At 40.5% G+C, this 25,270-nt stretch overlaps 1 protein-coding gene across 10 annotated transcripts in view; it reads left to right on the forward strand.

The window, feature by feature from the left end:
* Window positions 1-20,651, forward strand: part of LOC148040463 (uncharacterized) — a 93,446-nt gene extending 72,795 nt beyond the window's left edge. Inside the window, exons 14-17 of one of the 10 annotated variants that reach the window (XR_015694839.1) lie at window positions 17,409-17,661; window positions 19,713-20,067; window positions 20,188-20,274; window positions 20,409-20,649. Coding sequence is in view for 3 of the 10 variants with exons in the window: in XM_087699609.1 (XP_087555735.1) it covers window positions 17,409-17,622 (214 nt within the window). In the remaining 7 variants the exon portion in view is untranslated. The other 9 variants (XR_015694843.1, XR_015694838.1, XR_015694837.1 and 6 more) reach the window with 9 other exon arrangements.
* Window positions 20,652-25,270: the final 4,619 nt, after the last annotated feature.

The raw sequence follows: 25,270 nt of genomic DNA on the forward strand, positions 1-25,270 counted from the left end.
ATGAATGAAGCAGGAAAAACCACTCTTCAATGAATGCACCAATTGCTATGTAGTCTCTGCCTTGAGGCAATTATTCCACTTGAGTAAATACTTGGGATAAATGGTCTGACAGGATCATTTAGTCCTATGGTCAGGATTCACATAGTTGCCAAGAAACTCGTTTCATAAGGTTAGGAAACTTATTTTATACCTTGGCATTTCATAAACATATAAATATGTATTTTAAACTTTGAAAAAAAAGGCCTATCCAATAAAAATTTTTGAACTTCTATCATTAATATTTGTGTGAAACACTTATTTTCAACATTCAAAAAAAGTAAGGCCTACCTAGAAGAATTTGTGGAATTGTTATTATCAATTTTTCTCATGGATTCATTTGATACATTGACATGGATTATTATTGATCATTGGTATTCATTGCAAGAGTTTTCTTTGAGTTGTTATCCATCTATGTTTCTTGTATATTTAAAATTATTATTGATTCTGGATAATGGATCATGATGCATACAAATCTTGATATTATGTTGAATGTTCATTTGTATATATAGAAATCATGAATGATCATAAATCTTTGTTAGCTACATCACATGAGTCATATTCTATATATTATGAGGTTACATAGTTTTTTCCCATCTTAAATGAAACCCATTTCTAATGTTTTATGAAACTCGTATGAAACCTGTGGAACCCGTTTTGTATCTCATGTTTCAAAAACCCCTAGCAACTATGGTCAGGAACCAAGTCGGGGTTAAGTGGAATATAACGAGCAGTGTCCTGGAGTTGTGGGACTTCTGCAATTAGAACTATTAGTTTGTCGTTTTTACAATGCCCTTAGAGAGAAAGAAATAAATTTGTCAAAATTTTAGAGAAAGACAGGGTGTTGACTTTAGGGATCCGACTAAGCATATTGACAACCATATTAATTGCGTCCTTCTAGTAATGGATCTCAAAGTCGAACTCGTGCATAAGCTCTGAAACCAGCCTTTCTTCTTGGAGAGGGTGATAAGTCCTTGATCAAGCACTTAATTACAGCAATCAACAAGTAAACATAAATTGAAATGCACAATCTACCTTAATAATCTTGGACATTGGACACCCTGTTGGCCCCAAAACTAGTGTCTCTTTTGGTATTTCTTTAACTTCAATTGCCAATGGATTGATTACAAGCTGAGATTCCGTGATCTCCTTGGCTAATCCAAAAGCCCCTTGCTGGTCCAACAACTAGCAAACAAATTGGTCAAGCAATTTGCCCCTTAAATTTTCACCCAAGACTCGTTCTAATTGGACTCCAATTGGCCATATGCTGCCCTAAATTTACAATGGATGGCTTGGCATCTAAAATCCCTGTCAATATCACAAATTGCGGATGTTGATCTTAGTTTATGATGCCTTCTCTTGTTGGCATGAGGCCTGAGGTGGCTGTTAAACCCTAATTTTTGTAGAAATTTAGGGTTTACAACAGAATTCCCTGTGCTGTCCCACCAAATATGGCTGAGATCTTTTCCAAATGGTTGAGCAATGCTGAGAATGGTTGAGCTTTAACTAAAGAAGGTGAGAGAATGCTGAGATAAGAGAGAATTCAGAGATTCTGTGCAATGAAATGCCTAGAACTGATTGCTGGCCCGTCAATTCTGCAATTAATGCAGTTGTGTGCTATCCTGAGCCTTCATAAATGCTGTTGCCTTATCAGCAAGGCTGTTGCGAGTCCTTAAAAAGTGTCTCCCTACTATCGCATGCCTCCTAAAGGCCCTAGATGGCTGTTGCCTACAACAAATACTGATTTCTACATAGGTAGAATGACTAGCAGCCTTCTCTCTCTCTCCTACCAGCTCCAAAACTAACTCAATGACTGAGACCCAGTCGTTCCAAAAACGTTTTCTCAGTTTACATGGGCATTTTTGCCAAGTGGCAATCTTCTAAATCTATTTTTCAGCATTATCCAGCCATTAAATTAATTTTTAGGATTAAATAATTTTAAAAATCAACTTCAATACTTCTAACCTTGCCCAAAATTAAATGTGCCCATTTATAATTAAATTGGCTTAGCCATTCACAATCTAAAGTGGTCCCCAACCTTTATTGACCCTTAGACTGGCATTAATCAATTAATTAATGCTAGTCCCTAGTGTAACCATTGTCACTTATTGTCCAAACAACTATCTTAGGGTCAACATTGACACCAACTGACTACCAAAACCTAGTTGGTATAACTTATTGCAACTTTTGGCCTGTTACCATGAAATAATTGCCATGTGCAAGACATGTGCTAAACAACCTTGCACATTTGATTAGTAACTTAATCAAATCCTATTAGCAAGATCAAAGCATCTCAAAATTTCATGTCCCCATGAGAAACTCCACCGATCTTGCCTTGTGGCCAAATCATATTGATTGCAAAGGTACTTCAGGAAATGATGGCCAATTCAAATAATGAAGTGAGCGTTGTAGAAATAATGATGTCAAATTTCAAGGGCATAGATGATGGCCAATAATTCTTTCTCTTGAGTGGTGTAATGTGTTTGGACATCCGTGAGCTTATGACTCTTAAATCCGATAGGTAGGCCATCCCGATAAAGGATAGCACCTATAGCATACTCACTTTCATCCATATGAATAGAGGTTTACTTGGATCGATGATTTGTAACATTTAGTAACTAGCCATTTTAATGTTTGAAAAGATTGATTGAGCTTATTAGTCCAAATGATCGGCATACTAACACGGGTCTTCTTGCTTTAGATATTCTTAAGCAATTATGTCAAGGGTTCAACAATATGAGCATATTTCTTAATTAATTTTCAAAAGAAACTATTCAAATCCTTGAAAAGAAAAACTTACCTTATGGTCCTTGGAATAGGCCAATTGAGCACTACTTGAACCTTTTCATGATCAATATAGATGCCATCAATCAAGATGACTTTTCCGAGATACACAAGCTCTGTATGAAAAAAATTGCACTTGTATAGTTTTGCAAAGAAGCCTTCTCACCTTATGAGATGTAAGACAATACACAAGTGACTTGCATGCTCCTCTAATGACTTAATGTAATGTTATCAAGAAAAATAACTATCCACTTTTCAAGATATGAATGAAATAGACCATTTATCATGTGCTGGAAGTAGAAGGAGGATGTGTTAATCCAAGAGGACAGACAAAAAATTGATAGTGTCCATATTGTGTATGAAACGTAGTCTTTGGGACATCCTTAGGATGTATTTGTATTTGGATCTAAGATTGAACTTAATGAAGTAAGATGCATCACGGAGTCAATATATAAGATCATCCATTCAAGATAATAGATATTTATTCGCGATGGTCACTTTATTGAGACCATTAATAGTCCACATAGAAGCATGAGTTTTATAGTTTGTATATAATGAAAAGATCTATGAAAGCAATATGGCATAAAAAGGATGACATTGACATCATTACCAAAAGTGCAAAGACTCATGATATTGTTGGATCGAAAGATCCAACCTTGGCACCATTTGATCCCAACGATCCACCGTCGAGCCCTCCACATGCCACCCACACTCGATATTCTCAAATAGCAGTGTTGTGTGAAGTTGAAGTCTTTGCATCAATTGAGAAGAAAGAAAATTGTGAGTAGAGCCGTTGTCAAATAGCACTATAACCGTTTGGCCATTAATATTGCCCTTTAAAAGGTCATGTGGAACAAATACAATTTTATTTATAGAATAATCCTTGCAACTACTCACATTAACAAAACCATTTTGTGTTGAAGATTCACAAGATATATGTGCAGCTTTCATAGTATTTACTGAGATCTCAAAGTTGTTTTTTACCTTTTTGTTTTGTGGACATTATTTATTACCATATAAGTGGCTTGTTTGATGGCACACAAAACAACCACCTTTGGAACAATCCTCGCTACGAGAGTCACTTTGCTTTTACCATCCTTTTTCTTGTGTGGCTCTAAAGGTGACTGATGAGATGTTGCAAGGATATAGGGTTTCTTTGACTTAATGGCAGAGGTAGCTTGGTGGTATCCACTTGTTGACTAGCCGCTCCTGTTGTTATCAAATTGTTGTAAAATTTTTTGGTATACTTGTAGACATTCTCCAAAGAATGTAGATGGTTGTCAAGCACGTCATTCTGATAGTCTGACAACAACCCAAAGAGATAGCATATGTAGAGCAACACATCGGGGTTCTCTAGGGCTTTTGTTTATGATGAAGGTCATTAAACTCTTGTGAACAGATGTCTAGAGTCTTCTTCCCCATATCCAATTCAAACAACTTGTGAAAGTTTTCAATTTGGTTGTTGATCATATTCTGCTTTCGAAAAATGGATTGAAAATGGGCTTGTGTTTTTGGTTTGGGGCGTATTTCCACCCACCAAGAATAGGCCTTCCTGTGCAACAATGTAATTTGTATTTGACCGATATGTTGAGCGTCATCGAATTGATAGAAAGCGAAATACGCTATCCATTTCGCCAACCACAAGTCATTGTTTGTCTTGTCACATTCCTTCTCCTCCTCAGGTTGGATTTGAAGAGGCAATATTCTCATGGCTATGGACACCGACGATTGAAGGAAAGAAATGTTAAAGCTATTTGGCCTGGTAGGTATCATCATTATATAGCGGAAGTTCCACCATCATAGCAAGCAATCTCTCTCAAATATGCAAGACAAAGGGAAATGCATGGACCTCACTTAGGAGATAGCTGGTCTTAAACTGGAGCTTGCAAAGCTTCAGGATGTAGTGAAGCAACCCATGAAACCACATGTACAATGCATTCATTCTAGGCAAATGCTTTGTGAAATTGGGTTCAACAATTTTGAGGCTTTGGTAAGATGAACTATTTATTTACATTTGAAGGTGACGAGGTCATTGTCTACTTACGGATCATTTGTGTTTGGAGAAATTACTGAGATACAACCATTTGTAACTGATTTGGAGCATACATCAATAATCTAAGGAAATATTGAAAGAGGTGCCAAGCTTTGGGGCCAATAGGTGTCATGTGTGGTGCAGGAGTACTCTAGCTCCTGTTGTGTGTGGATTTTTTTTGCTGAATTTACTGTTAAGCTAAATTTAGTGTTTGCCAAAATGTGGACTATTGCCTTTTGGGCTTCTTTCGGTGTTGGTTGTCCAAGGTTGAGGTAAAGTTTGTATTTTGAGATTGGTGTTTTTATTGCTTATTGTAATTTGTGATAAATTAGGTCATTCGTCACCCTTGCCAAGAAGGGAGGCTGATTTCATGAGCCACCTATATTAGGTGTTTAGGGAATTATCATGGGGCATTTGCAGCCCGAAATGCACAGTGTAATGTATGATAACATTGATATGCAGCTAGGAATGCAAATTGGAATGTTTGGTCAATGGGAGGCCCTGTTGGGCATATGTTAAATGCAAATGCAGCAATGATATTAGTGAGGCCACCATTTTTACAGCGATGAATGTATGATATGGGTAGCACGGGGCATAAACCTTGTCAAGTGAAATGCCAGCTTCAAAGAAAATGATAGTGAACCAAGAATTGAGCTCTACTCTTTGCTCAAGAAGCATCCAGGAGCATAAACATCAAAGTCGCATTATCCAAATACATCGACATATCATCCCGAGTAGTCGAGGGCACTCGTAGACCATAGGCATAACCAAACTGGAGGTAAACTAACCTGTCAACCAAGGTAGCATAAATCCCAACCAACAACAAAGTGTCCGCATCCAAATCAAGACTCAATAGCTCTCAAATAGAACACCTTTGGGTAAACTTAAAGACTACAAAGAAGATGGGGCAGCAATCAAATTTGAAACCCTTAATGGTATGCAGGTAGATTGAAGGCTTTGACCTTCATTCAACAATTTGATGCAGCCTATCTTGAGGGTAATTTTTCCGAGCATTCAAAAGTGCACAAGGTAGCCACTTTCTTAAAAGAGAATGAACTTCAATGGTGGACAGCATCAACACTTTTTGCTATAATTATTGCTAGTAGGAGTTGCGTTCATGAGATGAGCCTTTCAGCCAACCACTTTTCCTATAATTGCTACAAGCAATGGTACAGAAGGTATTTGCATCCATCTATTGAGGCAAACAAAGGCAACTTATTCACAACATGATATCCAAATTAAAATATGCAAGTAGATATAGTTGTTGCATGTTTCATTTATTTGTGTGAAATTTCATTCATTAGTTAAGGTGTGATGCTATAGCAATGGAAATTTATCAAATTGATTTGTTAAAGGTACCGTTGCAAATTGTTAATAGTAAATGTGAAAGGCTATCGTCAAAAGCAAAATCAAGTAAAGTCAAAGACAGTAAAATTACAAGTGCTTGATTTATTTTATGGCAGATCATTATTTTTGGAGTGCTTCAATATATTGTTTTTTAGGCATTTATATGGCTAATTATATTACTCAGAAGGCTGATTACAACGAAGTCCACATGCTCAACAGACTAGCTAGAGTTGATGCACATCACAAATCCATCATGTATACAAGCCTCTCAAGGCGGGGTCGGGGGGATGGGGGCAGGAAGCCATGGAGGGGGGGGGGGTGTATTGCCATCTGGGGCTGCCTGCTTGCATTGTGAAGAACAGGTCATGGCCGCCCCAAGTGTGCAGGAAGTGAAGAAGAAGCTCGTGATGAGCTGGATACTCGCCTTGCACCTGGTCCCAATGCCCGGGGAGAGAATGGATGATGGAGGTCCAAAGCTCTACCAAAGTCGCATATATTGAAAGACACTCCCCGCCAAAAACCACTTGATAGTCTGCCTTCCAAATGTGCCATCCTGTAAGACTCCCTATGATCTCCCATATCTTTGAGCGCTTTGCTATGGGATCCAATACTTGGCAGCTGGGTAAAGCCTCCAAGCCGACCACTGTAGAAGATCCAGCCTCAATGAGAAAAATCGTGTCCTGCATTCCGGCCTCAGACAAAAGGTGACGGCCTTGACTAACTGCTTGCCAGTAAAAAGCCCCCCACGAGATACATCGAAGGTTGGGTGCCACACGACAGAGAATATGGCAGGCTCGTCTCCACATGAGCTATGCTGCCTTGCAAGACCAAAGGCAAGGCTTTAGAGTTTCCAAGTGCTACTGTGGGCAACGCTTACAACCTCCATCCTACTGCATTTGAGCCAACCAACTCCCAACAACCAGACTTCCATGTGCCAAAAGACAAAGGAAATACGATACTCTTCTTGGCCTCTAGCTGCTCCATAGGCGATGCCAAAAAGTCCAATGAAAGGCATGTTGTGCTCCACCCAGTATATGCTACACGAAGGCGCCCAATCCATCTCCTCCTGCATCAGTACATGTCTACCACAATCGTGGCTGTGTACTCCAAGAATCTTAGTGGCTTCTTGGTGATCGCAGTGGCTAACCATAGCCACTCTCCAGGGTCCCACTCTAGCTCATCAAGTGGCCTGCTCTCCCATATCCAAAGATGCCACTCTTGAAACTCCTCCCAGGGCACATAAGAGTCCAGTCCCAAGTCTTCCCCTGGAGTCCAACCATACGAATCCTCCTCCAAGGACAACAATCTCCTCATCTTGCTGCCATGTGTTAAGAATCAACCGCCTCCCCATCTTGCACGGTGAAGAAAATCCCATAGGGGGCACCGCCCACTCTACCTACCACCTGTAAGGGGATACCCGCCAGTGAGAATCTAGTAGCCCATATCTCACTAGGCTCCACCAGCTCTCGGATTGGGGGGTCTAGCCACTCCGGAGGGATCGCTGAGTCAATCTCCCTCTTCACCTCAGCTCCTCATAGACAATTTTATGCCTGCTGCAACACCTCCTGATCCGCCATCCTATATACCTCTTGCCACGTCCTGATAGTACGAGCAGGGCCAGCCTCCCAGCCAGCCCACTACTGGATGTGGGGGTGCTCACCAATTTGTATTTGGTCCCGATCTCTGACCTGGGGGTTCTAGACCACTGGTTGGTGGTCTATCTCCTCCTAACATCCTAGGGGCCTTTGAACTAGGGCCTTGCGAAGGCCCTACCACACTTAAAGTAAGCTACGGAGGAATGAAGATCTGGGTGGCGTGATTTGGGTAGTCGTGAAGATTTGTAACCGGCCAGTTCACTGGAAAGGGCGGTAGTGTACAACCAAAATACATAAATGCTTTCACCCAATTTATAGTCGTCCACTTTACTTGAACTTAAAGACATAGAATCAAGAAGAAAAACAGGAAGCTAAAATGCTCCTGTTGCCACACAGACACCCTGTTGGCCCCTTAGTTAGGCGCCCCTTGCGGTATTTCTTTATTTTTAAAAAGAGAGAGTACAATGGGCTGTGTTTCACCTATTCTGGGTGAAATTTGGCAGCATAACAGTACAATTACTGACCCAAAACAAGCCGACCAGGAGGGAAAACTTTGCCCAAGTCTGAAACTTCTGGTTGGAGTGCAGAATTGATCATTTCAGCCTGCTGTAATTACTGGTTCAGACCTGTTCTGAGACCTGTTTTCAACTCATAGTGTTCCCTGTATTGTTCAGCCCACTGTAACTACTGGTTCAGACCTGTTCTGACACCTGTTCTCAGCTCATATTGTTCCCTGCACTGTCCTGCATCATCTGGGCCAAGTGCCCCTTGATTCTGACATCAATTGGGCTCTGAATTAACCTCTGAACAGTCCAGAATCAGAACTGATTTAGTGCTGTTTCAGACACTTGCTTGGTGAGGTTACCACCCTCACCTGTTCCTGCTTGTGGGCAGCAAACAACTGCTCCTGTTCCTGGAGAAAAGAGGCTCTTGCCTCATGCAAAAATAGCATATTCCACGCAGTTGTACCTGAATCAGAAGAAAGGCCCTTGATTCTGCAGCATAACCATACTGTCAGGGAGAGAGAGAGAGAGTAGGAAGCAAGCCCAGCCCTATGTGCATCATGGACAAGGTAGACCAGCTCTCAAGAGCTCTCCATCTGCAGCTGTTCATCACAAATGAGCCCCTTTCCATCAAAAAACTGCACGCCAGCCCTCTTTTAAAGAGGTAAGTGCACAACTTTGTGCCAAGTGGCAGCACTGGAAGATATTTCCCATTCCAGCCTTCCGGTCTAAAATTCTCCATCCTCGGTGCAGAATTTGACCTCGGCACAGACCGGAAGATTGATCATCGTGCAAAAACGAAGATAATGACGCGAACAGATTCTGAGGTCCAAAAATAGTAACTCCCTAAATTTTAGGAGTTGCTTCCATTGCATCCCACTAGTCTTCTGACCATCTTTGCAGACTATGGCTACATTCAAATTTGCAATGTAGCTCAACTGAAAGTGAATTTCCACTGATGACCCCACATAGACTAATCTCTTGCAGATTTGTCCATCTTTACTTTGAACTAGTCTCTTCCAAGCTAGTTCTTCAACACACTTGTCCATATACACTTTCACAAGTCTCTTCCAGGCTTGTCAATCTATAGTGCCATCAGTCTCTTCCAGACTTGTACTGGACCTTAACTGTCCAGTCTTGACTCACTAGACATTCCTGTCCGTTTCACATACTGGCCATGCAACTCAGGCGTTTAGATTTCAAGAGGGGTCCTTCCAAAAAGAAAAACCAAATAAAATATGTAATAAAGAAATCAACAAAAAAGGTAATAGTTGTCACAGTCTTGTGACATACCTCCCTCTCGAAATCGCAAACGTCCTTGTTTGCATGAATGTTATACATGCTATCAGCTAACCCAGTGAACTTACACTTGGTAGCACATGTACAAGATATACATGCTATCAGTCAACATTGTGAACTGAACACACTGTTAACACATGTATGTTCTAACTGTGAAACATGGTAGGCTATCATCATGTGACTCCACATCACTGTTTCCAGATATAGTGGCCGGTACATCACAATGATATCCCCATAGTGGCAGATTCTCATTTGATGACTCCACATCACCCTGACTAGAGATCTAGTGGCCGGTACATCAAAATGATATCCCCACCGAGTCAATTCACAAAATACATGCCCGATCGAGTAACCATTGTTACGACATGTATCAAATCCAATAGAAGTAAAAACTGTATTCTTGCAAGAAATACTTACTTCTTTAGCACTGAGAAAACCATATGGACACAGTAAGTGTCAGCCTGTACAAAATCTGTTTCTGTATGTAATTTCTTTCTTAAGCAATTGTCACTTTGACAATCTATTTCAGCTTAGAGATACAAGGGGTCAAGGTAGGTTGCAAGCGAAATGCTTCAAGGTAAAGTTCCAACACATTAGGTGACTCTGCAAGTTCACCTTCGTCCATCCACTTAGCATCTATAGCTGGATAGTTCTTGAACTTAACCAAATACCTTCTAGCAATCTTGCCTTTCACTTTCCTTTCCTTGTGTGCCAATACCTGTTCTGGAACAAGAATTTCATCAAGTTCCTCAACTTCGGGCTGTTCCTTAGCTGGCATATCTTCTGGCACATCACCCACATAGGGTCTAAGAAGACTTACATGGAAAGCATTATGAATCTTCCAATTGTCAGGCAATTTCAGCCTATAGCTAACATCACTAATCTTCTCTGTTACTTAAAAAGGCCCATAATATCGCATACTAAGCTTAGTGAAAAGACTTTCCTTGCCTTTCCGCTTCTTTAAGCGTGCCTTTTCAAACCGCAACAGTACCCAATCACCAAGTGAAAATATCAATTCACGATGGTGATGATTAGCAGCTTTCTTTTGCTTTGCTCGAGTCCTTTCAAGGGCATGCTTAACTTTCTGATACATTTCACCCATACTCTGCACATACTGATCTGCCTGAAAAATCTTATCCTTTGTATGCAAAATGAGAGGAACCTTTTTACCACCTTCAACAATTTCAAAAGGGGCTTTGCTTGTTGATGAATGCACAGTATTATTGTATGCATAATCGACCAAAGGCAAATACTGCTCCCACTTTGACTTGTGCTCTAACACATAGCACTTAGGCAGATCCAAGATAGTAGAATTTACCTCTTTTGATTGTCCATCAGTCTGTGGATGAAATGACGATGAGAACTTAAGCGTTGTGCCCATGTTCTCAAATATGCCTCTCCAGAATAGACTTGTCATCCGTGGATCACGGTCACTGACAATAGACTGTGGCATACCATGATACTTGAAAACATTGCACATAAACAAACGTGCCATCTGATCTGGTTTTATCTTCTTAGATCCATCATAAGGATGGCCTTTATCCACCGCCAAGCCTCGGTCTCCACTCCTGGTGGAGACCCTCTTGTAGAAGGACTTTCAAGTCTGCCCGCCAAAAGGGCCAAGCTCTGCAACTCTGAGTTGATGATCCCAAGCCCTCCCTCAGACCGATGCCGGATGATAGTCACCCATGCCATCTTGGCCCGGGAATCCATGGAACTGTTTGAGCCAGCCCAGAGAAAATTCTGCACTAGGTAGCAAAGCTGAACTACACAAGACGAGGAGAAGCACCAACAAGAGGCGGTGTACCAAGCCGTCGTTAGGAGAACCTGGTTGACCACCAGGGCTTGGCCCGCTAAGGAAAGGCGAAAGGTGACCTATTGTGCTCTAGTAGGTCAACTTCCGCGTAATAGGGTCGGGAATTGGAAGAAATTGTTGGGCAAGAGTGATGTTGAGTCCCACTTGGAATCCTAGATATCGGATGGTCTATCCCCTGCTCACCCATTTGAACCCCAAGACACCCCACTCTGTGCTAGAGTTCGGATCTATAAGAAAACCAACCGACTTTCGCTAGTTGATTTTCACTCTAGCTGCAGTGCAAAATACCTCCGGAGCTAGTCTCACTCTCTCCAACATCAACTCATCATCCTCTACGTAAAGAGCAGCATCATGTTCATACTCTGAGTCCAACAGCTCAGTCTCCTCCCTCACCGGAAGTTGAAGTCCACGTAGCCTGCTCACACGTGAGTGGAGCAAGTAGGACATTGCCTCCGCAAAGAGTAAAAAAAGATACGGGGCAAGAGGATAGCCTTGCCAGATAGATCTCTCTCGCTGAAACTCCTCCCTCCTTCTACTACCAATGAAAACTCTACTAGTGGCTGATCTATAAAGTGCAAAAACCCCACTGATCCATACTTGGGGGAGGCCCAACCTCGCCATGGTGCCCTCTAAGAAGTCCCAGTCAACCGTATTATAGGCCTTCTCAAAATCCAGGAGTATTGCCAATCCCTGACCACTGTGCTGAGCCCACTCGATCCCCACAAAGAAAGTGGAGACATTGTCTAGGATGCTCCTATCATGGACATAACGTGTATGGGTGTCATAAATGATGTTTGGAAGCACGAGGCGGAGTCGACTATCAATCATTTTCGCCAGTGCCTTATAGGCCATTGACAACAAGGTGATCGGTCTCCACTAGGAGAGCTCCAACCGGTCTCCCCCTTTGGGGAGGAGACTGACAAGTCCGGCCGATAAACTCCTTGGCATTTGTCCTGAGCTGAAGATCTCCTGAAAGGCCAGTAGTAGGGGGTCCTTCACCACCTCCCAGTAGGTAGTGAAGAAGGCCTTAGAAAGACCATTCTCTCTCGGGTATTTTTACCCATCCTGTGCATGGAAGGCCTTAGCTAGTTCCTTCTTTGTGAAGGGGTCTAGGAGGGAGCATGCCATCTCCTCTGTGACAAGGGACAAAATGCAATCCGCGACCTGTTGTCTACAACACTGTACTCTGACAGAGACTTCCTCCTGCTAAAAAAGGTGTTTGTAGAAGTCAGTGACAATCTCCATCACCTCATTTGGGCTAGAGTGAATTCTCTGGTACTGATCATGGAGGCTGCGAATATGATCTCCTGAGGTGTGAGGTTGATGCATGTGAAAAAACTCCCTGCACATGGTGTCCCCCTTTGGTGCCTAAAAGGTTGTTGAGGTACGGTAGAAGAACTTAGAGCGCCTTTCCTCCAGACCGGCAAGGGCTGCTCGTGCGCGCACCTCCTGGGTGTGGCGAGTGGGATCCCCTGATGATGGCTCCTGGAGTAGTCTCTGAGTGACTGCTAGGTCTCGTCGGAGTGCACTCTCCTCCTCCCAACACTGCTGCCTGGCCTCTAGGGTTGCCTCTTGGTAGATTCTGCCTGACTGGGCTAAGACCTTTGCAACCTCCTCCGCGATCCGGTCCACACTAGCCCGCTCCTAGTCCAAAGCTGCTCAATCTCCCTCCTCACCTCCTCCCTCTGGTAGATCGAGTCAGGGATTCGACAGGATTGCGTGTCAAGGGCTGAAGTGGTAGCATCAAGTGTGAGGAGAACCGGACAACGATCAGACAAAGTGGTGCCAACCAACGGCCCTACTTGACCTCCTCGAGAGCGCCCCCACTCTCCCACATAGAACCGGTTGAGCCGCTCCAAAAGAGCTCCGCCCAGCCGCTTGTATCCCCAAGGGAAGTCCAGTGACCTCTCCCTCTTGTGAAAAGGTGGGTCTTGCCAAGCATCACATGCTCCTACTGGGAGGAGGAAGACCTCCCATAAATCCTGCTCCCCCCCTATCATACCCTAGTTATCTCTGCCTCTGCCTTGCTGGTCCTCTAAGGCCTCCAGGTTGTTGAAGTCTCCTTCAACAATCCAAGAGTCCACCTCTTGAAGTCTTGCTGCAATCTCCATCTAAAACCTGCTGCGTGCCCTAACCTCAATAGGAGCATAAACATTGAGGACTCCAAGGCATGAGTCCCCTAAATCCAATCTGATCCATAGGATCCTCCCTGCCACAATCGTCTCATGGTCTCGCGCACAGGCGGTCAAGCTTGGGCCAATAGAGGTGCATACGTCTCCACTCTTGCTGTGGGCACCGATGGAGTACTCCTAGTAGAGGTGTGAACAACTTGGAAGTACCTTCCCCACCCGATGGGCCTGGGAGGGAGTGAGCTTATGCTCCTGAAGAAGTAAGATGTTGATCCGTCCTAAAAGGGTAGGTTGCAGCTCCTGCGGAACAATCAATTTTCTGGAACCACGTGCCCCACTGTAGTGTAGGCTGTTCACGTTCCAGGATGCTAGGTGTAAACTCATGGGGAAACCTGTGAGTGACCTAACATGCATCTGTTTGGTGTGGAAGTTGTTGATGAAGAAGAAAAGCTATGGGGTATGCGAATGTGCTTGGCCGCAAGCCTGGAGGGTGAACTCCATTCCCCCATGGTGGCTCTCGGGTGGACCATGGGGGTGATAGATGCTCCAGGTGGTACAACCAGGGTGTCCATCAGCCAAGTTGAGAGGCATGACTTAATGCACTGGTAGAAGTGGGCAACCTTTGCGAGGGGCCACTCGATCACATCCATTGGTGAGCTGCACTGGGTAGGGGTTTGAAAAATAATGCTTAGATGTGGGATCTCGTCTCCACTCCACAAGTTAATGTCCATCATGCACCCTAGCCACTGCTGGGAAAAGCGTGCTAGCTCTCCTTCACCCATCCACTGGGAGATGTGGTCTGCAACCTTGACTCTCACTTCCTCCTCTATATGTGTCATTGTCCAGTCTCCTGAATGAGAGGTCTGAAAGAAGAAAACATAGTTTGGTCCATTCGGTGGTGTTAGTAAATGGACCTTGCCGCTCCTTGACTTACAGACCATGAAGATTCCCACCTCCAGAGGGAGTGGAAACACTCCGCGCTCCGCAACTCTGAAATAGGTACACGGACCACTGTGGAAAAACTCCCGTGGGAGCAATTGCGCTTGTCGAGGGAAAGTGTGACGGGTGGCTCGACCAGATGAGCTAGTGGCTGTGTGGGGAGGGGGGCGGGACCGGCTGCAGGCGAGGAGAAGATATGGGCGTCCGAGGCTCATCACCCCTTGTGAAAGGGGGGGGATACATGTACTCGGTGAGGATCAGGGGGGTTGGTCAGTGAGGGAGATGGTGGGGAAGAGGAAGAGTGAGGGATGGTGGGGTGATCGGAAGTATGTGGTGGGTGTGAGGGGGGGTGAGTGGCCTCGGAAGGGGGGGATTGTGGGATTGGGTTAGGGGGCAATCCATGAGGTGGGGGTGGGCAAGGGGGCTGGGGGATCTCAGGTGAGGTGGGATGTGACGCCTCATTGGGTGGTGGGGGTGGAGACATGTGATCCTGTTGGGTGGGACGAGCAGGGGGCTACTGCGGGGTGCTCTGATGGGGGTTCGTCACTCGCCCTCCTGCTCTTTGTTGGCGTGGCTGTGTCTGAGGGGCTGGTTCAGGCCCCCCTACTGTCTCCCTCTTTGTCGTCGTTGGACTCGTGTAAAACCATCAGCATCCACTTGTGAGTTTGCCAGCTGAGCTGCCTTGGTTCTGAAATGCGTGCAATCTGCTGCCTGATGCCCAAAGTCATGGCAAGGCATTGACCAGGCCACCCTGTCACAATAACCTGCTGCCTGAAAGAGTGTCTGTCTACCTCAATCTCAAGAAACTTAGGTATGTTCTTTGTATCTTCCACAGCCACCCGTACCTTCGGGACTCCCGTGGCTGTCACTGCATCTGCAAAGGAGGGAGGAAGAACTGTGCGGTGGAAAAGCCGTCCAAAGTCCTCCACTGACGATACTCTACCACCAGTCCAGGGAATAGAAGGGTGATTGAGTATCTAGGAAACGTGTTGTGGAGCACGAAGTCCTCCATTGTGAAGCCACTATACTAGGGAACCATATAGATGACCCCCTTTGTGGAGGCATAAGGTGAGCTATCCACTAGCTCACAGGCTGTATCCGCGGAGGCGAGTCGAACCATGAAGATCCCCTGACCCATGAGAACTGCCTTCGCAATCTGCGCTGTGCCAATGCATAGCGTGGAGTGAAGCCAATCTTGAAGCTGGGCCTTGGATGAAGTGTGTCCTACGATGTGTCCAAAGATTGCTGTTTCTTTTAGTTCAAGCTTTGTGGCACAGACAGATAAGAGCTGTTCCTCAGAAAGGACGACGCACAAGGTGTTTGACTGGGGGGTACTCGTAGAATGCAATGGCGTCTAACCAGAGGTTTCCATTGCGTGTCATTATTGAGGACCTACCGAGCTAGCTACTGTGATACTGGGGGAAATGTTGCTGCAGATGAAAGGAGCAACTATTGAGATGGTGGTGATTAGAGGAGGAACTGGCGAATAGGGAGGCGTCTGCAGGGATATGCAATAGGCGGTGCAAGACAGGGTGTTGACGGTGGTTGGGATAGGGAGGCGGAGGTGACTAGACCAAGGGGCAGTGCAGCTAGACGGCAGGTGAGCTCGAAGTTTCGTTTAGGGATGCTTTACTAACTTCTCTATTTATTGGTATACTTGATGGTGGATGTGAAAGAGCAACGACATTAGATTGTGTTGCTTGGGTTATGGAACCGTCTTCAAGCCTTTAAGCTTTCGTACTACAATGTGGGAAGGTAAGATAGGTGAGTTCACTATAGCTCGAAGCTAGTCTTGTGTTCTTGCTTTCTTGGGATAGAGAGGAGGATGCATGGTTCGTTAGAGCGGAGTGTCGAGAAGATAAGGTGAGATTATTGCCGAAGTGAGTTGCAACTTCTGAAAGAATAAAAGTCTATCCAATGTCCGGTCTCTTGCGCATTTTGTCCAACACCAATGATGTTGGTTGCTTTTGAGTGGTGGTTCTATTGAAGGTGTAAGTTGCACCACAAGAATTTAGGAGATTCGTCTCTTTATAATCCCCTTTTTGCAAGCAGCTGATCCATGTACCGGCTTGATCCATAAGGATTATTAGAAGCTGATACACCGTTGATGTCTTGTTTGGGTTTAAGTGGCATGAAGAATCAGGAGGATTGGTGGGAACATTGGAGCAAGTGATTTTTTAGGATAGTAGAAACATGTTGAGGGCATTCATAAGCTGACATTTCTTTTTGTTGTGGTGGGGAATTACTACTGTTGGTGCTCCATTGACATGCCATGCTTATGCCATAGATAGTATTCCTCTTAATGCAGTACCAAGCGTACAACTGCTAGAACACATCCCCAACATACACCATACCAGCAACAAGCATATCAAATTCAAGTCTCACAAAATACAATAGAAACAAGCAGAAATTATTTTAGCACTTGTGATCAAATAAACACAAAAACTTCAAGAATTGAAAAAACACCCCAAAAAGTGCAATGTTCACACACACTTGTGTGCTCTTGGTAATTTCACCATTGAAAGCATAAAAGAGAACATTTCATGTATCCACAGGCAGCTTGCAAGCTGATAATACCCAGACATATCATCTACCCTAAAAAGCTACCCAATGATGGTTGCTAATAGACCACAATCCATTGTCTGTACCTAGATTATGCTTACCCTGCAGTGTGTCACTGTATAGGCTTGCTTCTTGCAGTCACTCTTCTTTTACTGAAACTTTTATAACCTTGCCTGCATGCATAGACTATGGTTGCTGAACATACTGTCTGCATACTCTCTTTGACCATGTTAACATTACAACTGTAAAGAATTTAGCTCTCCATGCGTCAATAATTAGCAGCAGCATTATTGGTTTAAGGTAGCTTTGTGGGAAATAATATTTTGGAGTTTCAATCAAAGGACATGAAACCTTTTGTTTTATCAGGGGTGGCCTAGTTCCTGACAGATATTGTGGAGATTACCCACATGCCCCAGGCATGTCTGATAAATGCATAGATGCAGCAATCAGGGTTCTACAGTCTATGGTAGATTCTGAACAGTTGGAAGAAAGCAAAACTGGTGTAGCTGTACCTGCCCCCATGCAGTATCGATGGTTGCCACTTACTGAACAACAGCTATGGTCGAAAGGAGCTTACTAGCTATGCCAGTTCTGTATCATGTGCTGTATTTCAAGATTGGTATGCTATCAGGTCTTGCTTGCATCAAGCCTGTGTTTGAGCTTTCTGTGAAGCATTATTGTTTGTACATACAGTTTGGTCATAATTGTTGTTGCTGCAAATTTTTTCTTGAGTGTATAGCTTGTGGTACAAATTATTTTTTCTATAAAATGTTCTGATAATCTTGAATTGTAAATTATTTTTGTCATTGTAAAGCAAGCATGTATACTAAAGTCTGCCTGCCTTAAAGTCAAAGCTCAACTTAACATATGGCATACTTCTTACTGAATATTTGTATGTATTTCTTCTCAAATCTCTCTTTTTCTTTTTGTAGTGGGTGTAGTATGAGACTATTTGATGTAGAATTGCTCATCTGGTCAAAGGTCATTTGAACCATCAAAAAGCCAAAAACCAGCTAGGAGGGCTGCCTGGCTGGTCATGGCAAAAAATCAAAATCTGTGATATTACATTCTCAGAAACCATGCAAAATCATGCATGAACAACGATTATAGTCACACGGTAATCTCAAGTGTATAGCAGCCATGTCACTTATGGCAACAGCTGTACATATTATTGTAGCCACTTGAATAAAAGTAAACAGCCTAATGCAGCTAATATGAATGTGAATGGTAATTTAAGGCATTTCTAGTACACCAGACGTATCAAAGTCCTTTCTTGTTTCATGGAGTGGAACAAAGAGACTGTTAAGGCTGCCAATCACCATCACTTGATAAGTTGCCATTAATCTTATTAGGCATGGCCATCTGCAATGTGCACTACAATGCATTCTGATTTATACATACGGCTGCATTATGATTTTGTAATATCATTCAAGAGCTGGGCCTGTTCCCCTCCAAATTATAACTTCTCCCAAAGTTAGATAGGAAGACCTGCAGCTAGGCGAGATGAGTGGGCCAATCATGACAATGGATGTTGCCAAAAAGTAATTTTGTGTAATACTGAAAAGGAACATGAACTTGCAAGTCCTTGAGGAGCATTCAAAACATGCCACAATGAAGCCTTGATCATTGTATGACCGAGTGAAATTATAACCTCATGTTCTAAGAAGGCCAAGCATCATGTTCTAAGAAGGCCAAGCAAAGAGCTGCCATGCATTTGTTAACATCCAAAAGATTGGCTTTACACATACCCTTAGGGGTGCTCGCATGCTACCAAACAAAAGGACCCATACTAATTGTCAATTTCAAGTGAACTTGCAACATGGGAGTTTTGAGGTTTTCCTCTACAAAAACTCTCTATATGGTTGGATATTCAATCCAACAAGCACCTTTTTGCCACATGCACCCCATTTTACCCAAATGTCTAGTAACACAAAAAATCCTCTCTTATGATATCGGATTTTCATGAGTAACTATAGTTGGATTACCATAACCTTTTCTCATTCCCATTTTTCAGCTCTAAGCCTGCACACACACACACACACACACACACACTCTCTCTCTCTCTCTCTCCCCTGTATAGCAAAGATTAGAAAACAACTATGATCTACATGTGTGTGCTCACCTACCCACCTTTTCTGTTATTAGTTATAAGGTGAGGTTATGCCATTGCAGGAACAAACTTACATACAATAATACGTGGATGTATGCTTCAATGATATAAACACAAATAGCATGGTATACCTCTTGCAGTGTTTCAATTGAGTGCAAAAACACGAGTGTGTATCATAAGCAGTGATAAGTCCCCACAATACGGATGCCAATTTCTGTAGGAATCCCTTGCTATAGGAGCCCATGAACGTTGGAGTGCTAGCATCTTTGCTTTGTGTTTAAGACTGGTAGTAGCACTTCTAACACTTCCAGCTAGTCAGGACTAAATCTCTTTCTTATAGGATAAATGCAAAAAGCTCTACTTCTAGTTGGTGCTTACTGAATTCTGAGAAACCAGACCAGCTGTCCATTTGTTTACTGTTGTATATCCAATGGATATTAATTGTCTATCCTTTACACATGGATATTAACTTGTTGGGGTTTCACTTGCTAACCAAGCAAATTTCCTCACCAAGCTAGGTGGCTGTAACCAATGACCTCTTCATTGCTATTATGCTGCAGATTTGCGATGGTCATTTATGACCTACACACACCATTTTTCCCAGCTATTGGTCCTTATGTGAAGCTCTAATAGTGGCTATTTGAGCTGGTTCAGTCAGGAGCAGATTACTACTACTCTAGAGGCTCATTTTTAATCTTGTACTGATGCCCACTTGTGGTGGATAGTTGTGGTCAGCAAACCTGCTTACTCCAGATTCATGTCCTCGTCTGAGGTTCAAGACCAGGCCTGGGATCGACTCTGTGGACCTTCCTAATTGTCCAACTTTCCTCTTTCTTACATCACTGGAGCATCCTCACCATCTTAGAAATGGGACTATTATGTTGGCATGGTTTATCTTTCGAGCAAATAAACAAGGTATTTTGTATTTGATTAGACATGGGGAAGGGGATGGCAACCATGTTGCTTCATTGACACTTGCAACATGATATAGCTTGCACTAGTCCTCACTAATCAGCTACTCAATTGGTTTTGTAGGTAACAAGAGCAACATCTCCATATCTTGTCATGTTCCAGATTCTCTTTTGTGTGTAGTATATATTCTTGTCATTCATTGCTCCCCGAGTAAGAGCTCTCTTGCACATAACCCTTCTATCATTTTGCTTTATTTATTCAATCATCTCTTTAGTACTTCTTTTCATTTGGATATTTAAGCATAAATTTGACACAAGTTGTTGACTACTATTGCCATCTTGTAGTAACCACACTGGTGGGTATGGTGCAAATGGCAACCATGCATTGTAATGAATCTATGGTATCAATGTCACTATCCATTGTCTGCTCCCTTCAATAACAACTCTAAAGTTGGACTATGTATTGTGGCTTTGATGTGGACTTGAAGATCCTCATTATTGGTGTCCTTGGTAGCTATATTACTTTGTAAACTGAGCATCATTATAAGAGCTTTATAACTTAATTACAACAGGCAATAATTAATGAAATTCTGAAATAGAAACATTTTCCAATCAATATTAGACATTGAACACCCTATTGGACCCACAACTGGCACCTCTTTCGATTGTCCCTCTCAAGTAGAGTCATGGCACTCCTCCAGGATAAATGGAACCTCGTCAAGCATCATACATCGGCAATAGATATCATCAACACCTTGCTGATATAGTATTCGTATGATAAAGGAAAATTTCAATGGCCGTTGTTTAATTTTCTATAACAGCATATCAGTAGGGAATAAACGTCGTATCAATCTTAAATAATGTTTCCATGTCGCTTTCTTCAGCCAAGACCTCTTTTGGCTCTTTGAAATCCATAAGACATTCTACAATGCTCTGTAGCTTCAGTGGCTTGCTCTTAATCTCGTAATCAAACTCCTGTAAAGTGATTAACCACTTTGCTAAATGATTAGGCGGCTGTAACTTGTTCAGCAACGATCGAAGTTCTTCCTCCGTATAAAACACCACCTTTTTATAAAGAATGTAGTGTCTAAACTTTTTGGTCGCAAATACCATCGCAAGGCACAACTTTTTCATATAGATATAGTTAATTTTCGATATGCCCAACTTCAAACTGATTACATGGTTAGGTTCCCATGGCTTCAAAATAAAAAAATTCAGGCAAAAAAATTCAACCCTCTTCCATGGCTCTATCATTCTATGAATTTTATGTTAAAAGAAGGTTTGTTAAAGCTTAATTATACCTTTATCTTAATATTTATATAAATTTTGAGCTTATTAAAGCTTGAAATTTGCAATTCGTGAGGAAAAAGAGGATAATTTTTTATCGTTGACGAAAAAATGACATTATAATGAAGTCTTACAAAGTCCAGTTTTGATCATATTAAGGCTAAAAGCCTTAATTATTCTCTTTCAACTTAACCAACTTCAAGTCTTTTTACTCCAAGTTACTTGGAGACTATTCAGATCAGCTTAAATCATCTTTGACTTTTAACTTTTTAAGAGGTGATTTTTACTCGGTCACTCCAAGGGAATTAAAATATCATCAACAATTTTCATATTTCTTATCTATTTCACCTTTTTATTTTGCTAAAAAGTCTCTCTTTATTTTGGTGCTTATATGTCAAATTTTTTAATTTTATGGGTGAAGCATCTTTAAATTTCAAGACGTCTCTATTAATCAGATATCTTCATCAAGCCTTTCGCAATCATCATGTCTTATGAATGACCATCCGATAGTGCAAATTTTGATTCTGCATCACCGCTTCTTGAACTAACCATGGAGCAATATATGGATTGATTGGCCATGCAAATAGTAGAGCGTTAAGATCAGACCCAACTAGAGCAAGTGTTGCAATCTCTCAACTGTTTGTTCTCTCAAATTTCCTATGGCAACGACACTATGGTTTGCACCATCAATGCTACTCTTGGAGCTCAATCCAACTACAAAGAGGAAAAGATAAGTAAACGTACCTTTAAGTTTAATACTTATGATGATATTAAAGATGGTTGTAAAGTTGTCTCTTGGCTAAGTCAATTCGACTCATATTTTGATAATGAAAGTAATACAAAAAATGATAAAATTAAGTGTGTTTTGTATTATTTTATTAACAAAGCTTCTTTATGGTAGGATGTCACATGCAAGAGCACTGATCATCCTCTTATGTGGAAAGCATTATGTAAAAAGGTTCTTACTAATTTTATTCCTCCAATTTGAACTTTGTGTGCAACAACAATGGGGATGTCTTTATGCAGCGAGAGCAAGAGACCATCCCTTAGTACATCGAAAGATTTTAGGATACTTTGATGCAACTTCAAATAGTTGAGTATGTAGCCGAATCAATGTTTAAGAGAAAGTATATAAGTGGTTGCCTTCAGTTTTTCCAAGCTGAAGTTAACATGTTTAAATCCAACACATTTGACATGGTTATCTCTTTGGCATATGATACTGAGAAAAAACAAACTAAAGATCGCAAACTAAAGATCGGTGATAATTTTCAAATTCCATGAGAAATAATATGGATAATAATAATAATATTTTTTATTTTTTGGTACTTCCAACTTTCAATTTGGAAATTGTTGACCTTGGATAAGAAATCTTTCTGATAATGCAAGTCAATCTAATCCCAAAAATTTTCCTCTACTTACTACTAAGCTATCTTAATCTAAAAATATTAATCTAAGTGTTTCAAATACCGATTTTAAAAACATAATTTGTTACAAATATAATTGTTATCACTAAAATTTCTATCCATGTTTGATTAAAAATAAGATGTAAAATCCATAGTTATTAAATGATTGTTTTGCATGATGATGGAAGTACGCATGACTTTGTTTGAAAAAATTTAGTAAAAAATTTATAATTTAAAATTATTTTATCTAATTATAAAATTAAGGCTGCATTCTTAGAGTAACAATATAATAAAATTAAAGTACATGGATTATAATTTTCCATTAGATATTGTAGAGAAAAATAAAATTTTCTACTAGTATATTTGCAATTAGCTGATATAATTTGAGGTATGCCTTGGTGACATTAATTTAATCCTAATATTGATTATGATACGTATTCGATGTATATACAAGATGAAGATAAAACTTTTTCTTGAAGGACTAATAGATACAATTATATCCATTAATTAGTCATACTTAGGTGAAGCATATCATTAAAAAATAATTAAGTCTTTCTCGTATTACTTAATGAAGTCAAAGCTATTCATTCTAAGTTGACTATAAGACAAGCAAATTTTATCGGTAAAATTTTTGATTATTTTTCTTTCGATTTATCTCTTCAACTTTTTTCATCACGACTTAAGGATCATCAAATCGATCTTTTGCTTTATAGTCAACCTTCCTATAGAGCTCTTTATCGTTATAATTATATAGAGTAAAAAGAAATCCAAAATAAATTGAAGAATTGTTAAATAGAAATTAATTTGGCCTAGCACTTTACCTGTTGGAGCTCTTATTCTTTTAGTAAAGTAAAAGAATCAAACTTATCGAATGTGCATAGATTATAAAGCTCTAAATAAAATTATTGTTAAAAATCAATATCTAATTCATCGTATGGATGATTTGTTAGAAAATTTGCAAGGTGCTACTATGTTTCGAAAAATTAACCTTAAGTCTAGTTATCATCAAGTACACCATTCAGTTTTACTAATGTTAATGCCATTGAGTCTTACTAATGTACATGTCACTTTTAGTAGAATGATGAATCGAAGATTTGATCATTATGAATTTCAAGTAATGCCATTTGGTCTTACTAATGTACATGTTACTTTTAGTAGAATGATGAATTAAATATTTTTAAATTCTCAACATTGTATTATTGTCTTTTTTAATTATATCCTTATGTTTAGTAAAGCTAAAAGACAACATGAACATAATTTATCTTTAGTTTTTGGTTTACTAAAACAAAATTATCTTTTTGCTAATCCAAAAGAGTACTTTCTTTCAAATAGAAATTGAATACTTAGATCATACTATATCTGCTAAAGAAATTCAAGTTGATCATTGTAAATTTGAGGTTATTAATATATAGCTTACCCAAAAATGTGAATAAAGTTTATTTTTAGAATTAGGTAGTTTTTATCATAAATTTATTAGAAAATTTTTATTACTTGCTTTGTCATTAACTATAGTATTAAATAAAGGTATTGTATTTCATTAGGACAACAACCAACAATGATCCTTTGATTTACTAAAGCATGAATTAACTCATGCACATGTTTTACAAACTCTCTAATTTTAATGGACCATTCTTTCTAGTTGTTATTGACGCTAGTGATTCTAGTATTGGAGGTGTATTAATGCAATATGATCATCCAATTTGTATACTTTTGTTGTAAATTGAAACCTTTTGAACTTAAGTATAGTACATATGACAAGGAACTTTTAGTTATAGTACATGCATATGAATATGAAAAAAATTATTTAAAGGGTTTAAAATTTATGATTAAGACATGTCAACAAAGTATCAAGCACATTTTTTCTCAAGTGTAAATTTTTTATATGTATATAGAATGACATTTTTCATTTAGTCTTTTCATCCTTTAATCTGGTATCAACTTGGTGAATAAAATATTATAACTGATGCATTAAGACGTAAACTATCTTTAAATAATATTTATGTGCTTTTTATATCATCATTAGATGTTAGAAAAATATTTATTTATATGATTGATTTTTATGACGCTTGGTTGAATTTGTCTTGAAACTAATGGACTTTTGTTAATAATTTTTTTTTGTTTTGATTTTAACTACTTTACAAGTTGTGAATCTTTTTTTAAAGCATAACTGTGTATATCATGATTTACCAAACGTTATTGTATTTGATCATGATCTTCGTTTTTGCAATAACTTTTTGATCACTTTATTATTTAACCTTGATATTAAAATTGATTTTAGTTCCAACCTTTTATCTTGAAACTAATGGTGAAATTGACACTGCTAATAGCACTTTTCTTGATTTGATTTATGCTTATACTCTCTCTTCACTTGCTACATGGGACCAACATTTACATTGTAAGAAGTTGGAAATAAGGATTTAGTGTAAATAACATTGATATTATGCCATGTCACACTGACATTGGTATAAAAGGAAAGGATATGCAATTTTACATATCTTTTTGATACATTAATGCAAT

The sequence above is a fragment of the Lygodium microphyllum genome, chromosome 2, assembly GCF_053477565.2.
Source record: "Lygodium microphyllum isolate KBCC chromosome 2, Lygodium_microphyllum_v1.1.10, whole genome shotgun sequence".
Classification (NCBI taxonomy): domain Eukaryota; kingdom Viridiplantae; phylum Streptophyta; class Polypodiopsida; order Schizaeales; family Lygodiaceae; genus Lygodium; species Lygodium microphyllum.